The following is a 6,148-nucleotide window of genomic DNA, read 5'->3' as shown; positions in this document are numbered from 1 at the left end:
TTAATTACCGCCTTCTTAATTGGGCCCAGAGAGCGCTGGGCAGGGCATGGTGTTAGAGCTGGACGTCAGGAGTGACTGACCGTTACATAAGACTGTTAAATCATGGCTGACAGGGAGGGCCAGGATGAATGGAGATCTAATCTATAAGGTTCCTCCTCTCTGTTACACTGTTTATTTTGATGGAGAGATCCATCAGAGAGAGAGAGTGAGAGAGAGAGAGAGAGAGAGAGAGAGAGAGAGAGAGAGAGAGAGAGAGAGAGAGAGAGAGAGAGAGAGAGAGAGAGAGAGAGAGAGACAGAGACAGACAGAGAGTGACAGAGGGAGTATTCAAGTGCTGGCAGCAACTTCCTATGTTGAATGGTCAAATAAACAGTAAATAGATTAGCGCCTTTTTGTAAAACAGAGCCTTACACTCACACCACCAGCAATACTTTGTCTTACTTAAAGACACAGGTTTACACAGAGGAGGATCAGACCCTTCCTCACCCAGGAGTCAGCCCAGCTCCTTATCCAGACATGTCATTCATATCAAAACTTGACTACCGCAACTCTCCCCGGCCGGCATGTGCACTAAAGCCTCAAATGATCAAGAATGACTGTGACTGTTTACTTAGTCTTGGTTTACCTATGATTCTAGATTACTATTTCTATGCATTTGATGTATTACCTCGTGATTTTACTGTACAAATCTCTAGATTAAGATGTCTAAATGCCTAAATGTAAAGGCAGTGTTGTCATGTCTGCTTATTATAAGCAACTTTAAGCTTTTTTTCTGTAAAGTTGCCTGTAAATGTTGACAGTGATACTGTAGTTGTTTTGTGGGCCTCTTTCTTAGTGTAGCTGCTTATTTAGGCATGCTTCCTTTGCATTTTTTTTACACCAGTGGTTGTCAAATATGTTGTAATTATATCTAAACCTCTTCTGAAAATGTTTTGTGCCAGCGTCTTCCAAATATTTCACAATTTATTTCAAAGATAGCTTTTGAAAATGGACAAACTCACAGGTGACAGGTTTTGAGCTTGTAGATGCGCGGGCATGCATGCATTTCTATGCATCAGTCGTAATGGTTTGTAGTGCATACTGTAAGTGCAACCTTTTAGGAACACATTCCATCCACCTCTCTGCTAACTGAGTCCTACTAGGTGTCTTCAGACATGGAAGCCTGGGGCTTTAAAAGCCGTCTCCTCTCCATTGTGACATGCTATGCTGTGATGCTGTACTTTACTTTACTCAAACATTCTTATCTGCCTCTGGTCCAGATGTACTGTATATTGCTGCTTTCGGGCAGAAAGCCTATATTCATATTTTAACTTTTTGAGTATTTGTTTTTTTTGTAAATTAACGGCCTACTTGATCATATTACTGCGGGCGCACAAAAGCGTCAAAAGCAGCAGGTCTTTGCACCGTGTTTTGATCTTGTAGATCTGCTAGTTTCGCTAGTTTTGAATTTTAATCCTGAAAAGTAACAGTTTTTGACATTCTTGTTCCAAAACCACACTCTGCAAATAACACGACATGCAATAATTACACCTAAACAGTTTAGTCGGAAGGCCTGCAGGAACATTCAGCATGACATTACTTAGTGTAGACTGTATCTGAAGCTCCTAATCGCTTGCTTTAAAGTGACTTCCCATAATTGCTAAATTCAATTTGTCTCAGCCTGGTAGAGCGTTGAACCGGCGAGTGAGGACACAGACAGGAGTCGTGATAAGTTTTGAAAGAGTCTCGGATAAACTTTGATGGAACACGGTCAGACGATGGTGTGGTGATAACTTACTAAACTTATGATTAGCAGGTAACTTACTTTGGTAAGAATTAATATTATGGTTGGGTCTATAATGTGTTATACACACACACACACATGCACGCGCACACTCGCTCCCCCGAGCAGATGGAGACATCTTTGATATGTGTGAAGTCACATTCCTTAAAATGTGTTTCATCCTTAATTCCAAGGATTATGTTTGAAAAAACAACAATTTGAATGGAGGCTGTTGGCTGTTGATACAAATCATTTAGATGTATTCATGTTTCCTTTGAATCATAGAAAACTGGAGACAATCTTAAGGGATTGGCTCTGTATTTATGTATTTATTATTGGCATTGAGTGAAATGCTTGACAAATCCGTAACCATAAGTCCTGTCGGGATTTAGCCATAAGCATAGAAATATGTCCGCATAAGTCCTTTTTTTCTTAAAATAAATAGTAAGAAATATCTTTTTTTCTGACTAGAGCTCCCAGTAAAACCCACAGTGTAGTGTTAATTCAACGCTGCAGTGAACTCCTATTTTGGGAAAACAAGGAAGTCTGTATGTATACTATTTGAAAAAGAATATTCGCCTAAAATAGCCGATATACAAGCTCACAACGCATCGGAAATGTTGTTCCCGCCAGAATAGGGATACAAGGGTTTGAGTGGTTAATGTAAAAAAATATATATAATAAGATAAAGTTCCTTTCACACAAAGATTTAGCGGCACCCCCTGCAGTATCTCTGAGGATAATGCAGGTGGCACTGAAGACCCCTGCCTTAGTATTGATTGATTTTATTTGGTTACACAAAAAAAGAGCACAGAGCACTATCCAACATACAGTCACTGAGGATGTGAACACAAGAAAGCCTGACGGCTTATTTCCATTGCGGTCTTCAACAAAAAACACCTGGCAAACAACATCAATGGCCGAGTTTCCTTTCCCTTTTCAACACTTTCTTCACCTTCTAAATGATAAATGGTTAATTTATTTAGCACCTTTATCCACCTTAATGCTATTATACATTCACACACATTCATACACCGACAGTGGAGGCAAGGCACCAACCTGCTCATCAAGAGTGTTTAGGCGCTCTACCTTCTGAGACTGAGCCACATCCACATCCACCCCCACCTCCTTCCTCCTCCCTTTCCCTGTCCCTCCTCGCTCCAGTCTTCTGCCACGGCCTGCAAATTGCTAATGAAAGTCCCCTAATAATGTTTTAAATCTTTCACTCCACAGCTTTACTGGGACTGTGGAGGTTTTCACAGAACTATGCGGCGTGCAACGCTAATCAGATGAACCCTGCCTCGTTTAACTGCACACCGAAGACACCATACTGCGGCACTGTACCTCCGACAATAAAGTTCTTGGAAGTCTTTGATGCCTAGTTGGCCGTGACTAGATTCCACTTAAGTTGACATTTACGCTTCTATCAGCTCAAATGCAGTTATAAGTCGTCTTTTTATTGGAGTTCCTAATGCAGTAGTAGTAGCGAGAGGCATATGAGGTGATTTCTAAAGAGCCGGGGAGGTGACAAGGTGTTTCATCCAATCTGACAGATGCTCAGAGAGCAGCCATCCAAGTCTCAACGGGAGCTTTAAAAAAGAAAAGAGCCATGATTGAGTTTCATTTCAGTTTTAATAGACAGTAAAGTATAACAAATTACAAGCACTAATTCAGTTTTATTTCAGATTTACAACACAGTCTGTTTATGTGCGGAGTCAACAAAGGCCTCCTGGATCCGAGACTTTGATTTACAGTAGTTGTGAACCAATCAGATGATTTGTAGTTCCAGTGTACATGATTTGTAGTTCCAGCGTACAGTCTGTTCCATTCAGTGATGTTAAACCTCCCATCTCCTCAATCGATCTATCCTTTCCTTTCTTCTCTCCTTTTCGCCTGTGTCTGTCATTCTATCATCTCTCTCTCTCTCTCTCTCTCTCTCTCTCTCTCTCTCTCTCTCTCTCTCTCTCGTCTTCAACAAGATGAGTATATTATTTATTATTTTATGACTGTACTTTCACCTACAACCTAACGCTCTTTATTGCTGTCACTGTAAAGTGCACTGGGACACAGGCTATTGTTAGTTTTTTTCAGGAAACGAACCATGCTGCCTCAGTCCTTAACTTTACACCCCAGGAGGAGAAAGATGTTAATACCTCTAAAATGACAAATTAAACATTAGCCAAATTGTCAAATATTAGAGGTAGAAATTGTGAAAATCGCCAATTACATGCATGTAGATCAGCTATTTTTACTATAGTAATGCCACAAATTCACAAATGTAATGCCTCAACTCTTAGTGCTCGTCAGGGTGGGGGGTCTCCAGTTCAAATATGATTATTCGCGGCCTGAAAAGGTTGAGAACCGCCGGTTGTGGAAGGCCGGTCTGGGCCAAAAAGCCTAAGTCAATTGTTTTGTCCCAGTCCAGCCCTGTCTGCTGCAATGCCTGAGAAAAAACCGAACAGAAGTTTGAATTTGACGTACACAAGATCATGTTACAATAAAGAACAACACTGAACCCTGAACCTCACCTGCTGAGTGTCAGCAGATTCCTGCCAAGCCTTTTCTTATCGACACAAGGGACAAGGTCCAGTGTGGCTTGTCTTTAGGAACCAACCAGAGGCAATCTCTCATGTCATGTGATCCCTGAGGACATTAAACCACAATTAAACTCAATATGTTAGTCAGTCAGTTGTAAAATGGCACAGCAAGGAGTTCAACTGGACCAGGAGCGATTCTGCTGTTCTATCTGTCTGGATCTACTGAAGGATCCGGTGACCGTTCCCTGTGGACACAACTACTGCAGCAGGTGCATTGAGGTCCACTGGGATCAAGACGACCAAAGAGGGAGATTCAGCTGTCCACAATGCAGGCAGACGTTCAAGGCAAAACCTGTTCTGAAGAAAAACACCCTGTTGGCTGAGGTGGTGGAGAGCCTAAAGAAGACTGGACTCCGAGCCTCCACCAGCGGGCTTCAGGAGAAAGAGCTTCACGTCATTCAGCAGAACGTCTGGCAGAGAATCTCGGAAAGGGAGAAAGACGCGGAAGTGCTTCGCGAGGCGGTGCAGTCCATCAACGACTCTGCTGACAGAGCAGTGGAGGACTGCGATGCCGTCTTCGCGGGGCTCGTCTCTTCCGTCGAGAGGAAACGATCGGAGGCGAGGGCGCTGATCAGAGACCGGCAGAAATGTGAGGCGAGTCGCGCCGAAGAACAGTTGAAGCGTGCGGAGCAGGAGCTCGCCGAACTGAGGAGGAGACACGCTGAGCTGGAGCAGCACTCGCACACGGAGGACCTGTTCCAATTTCTACAGCGTTACACTTCCCCCTCTACCATCAATGAATCTGCAGGTCCAGTCAGCAGCAATGTCCGCACTCTGAGATACTTTGAGGATGTGACCGCTGCCGTGTCCAAGATGAGGTGCAAACTAGAGGACATTCTTAAAGAGGACGAGACAAACACGTCAGAGACACCGAATAGAGTGGATGTTTTACCATCAGCGTCATCGCAGGTACCCAAGACCAGAGCAGAGTTCTTACAGTATTTATGTTCAATCACGCTGGATCCAAATACAGCGAGCAGATGGCTTTCTCTGTCTAAAGGGAACAGAAAAGTCAAACGGAAGGACAAACCACAATCTCACCCTCATCACCCAGAGAACTTCATTGGACGGTCTCAGGTTCTGAGCAGAGAGGGTCTGACCGGACGCTCTTACTGGGAGGTGGAGTGGAGCGGAGGCTATGTCGGTATAGCTGTCTCATATAAAGACATCAGCAGACAAAGCGAATTTGGATTGAACGATAAATCGTGGTCTTTGCTGTGTACCAAACAGGGCTCTAGTTTCGTACACAGAGGCGTCAAAACAAAACTCCCAGGCCCTGTGTCCCCCAGAGTAGGGGTGTACCTGGACCACAGTGCAGGTTCCCTGTCCTTCTACAATGTGTCCGACACCATGACTCTCCTCCACAGAGTCCAGGCTACATTCACCCACAACCTCCATCCTGGATTTTATATGTCATCACATGGAGCCACCGCCAAGTTGTGTGACCTCACCTCCTGTCTTTTGTTTTGTCCCTAACGCCGCGATAATTGTGTGTGTGTGTTTTTTTCTCAACGTCAAGATTCTCAGGCCTTACTCACACTGTTAAAGCACAGGGCACATGCTTTAACTGTGTGTCTGTGGCCTCAGCCTCCAACATCTGTTGACATAATAATAATAAAAGAATATATATGTGTAATATTAATAATAATAATCAATACGTTGTGAGGTTGTAGGTTGCTATTTGTCATTACTGAACAGGGCTTAAAGTGATGAATAATCTGTTTTGGTATTTTATATATTGGTATCAAAGGTTGTTGTCTTGTTATGATCATAATTTATGGATTTGATA

At 43.2% G+C, this 6,148-nt stretch overlaps 1 protein-coding gene across 1 annotated transcript; it reads left to right on the top strand.

Annotated features, from left to right (window-relative positions):
• Positions 1 to 4,458: 4,458 nt before the first annotated feature.
• Positions 4,459 to 5,835, top strand: LOC308297816 (E3 ubiquitin-protein ligase TRIM65-like; the record flags this gene model as incomplete). The annotated part of the gene is made up of 1 exon (XM_080741383.1): positions 4,459 to 5,835. The coding sequence occupies one exon, from the start codon at positions 4,459 to 4,461 to the stop codon at positions 5,833 to 5,835; it is 1,377 nt and encodes a 458-aa protein (XP_080597509.1).
• Between the last annotated feature and the right edge of the window lie 313 nt (positions 5,836 to 6,148).

The sequence above is a fragment of the Nannobrachium achirus genome (assembly GCF_963921795.1).
Source record: "Nannobrachium achirus genome assembly, chromosome: 14".
NCBI lineage: Eukaryota > Metazoa > Chordata > Actinopteri > Myctophiformes > Myctophidae > Nannobrachium > Nannobrachium achirus.
Note: the sequence above shows the minus strand (reverse complement) of the source record. Positions and strands in the feature narration are given on the sequence as shown.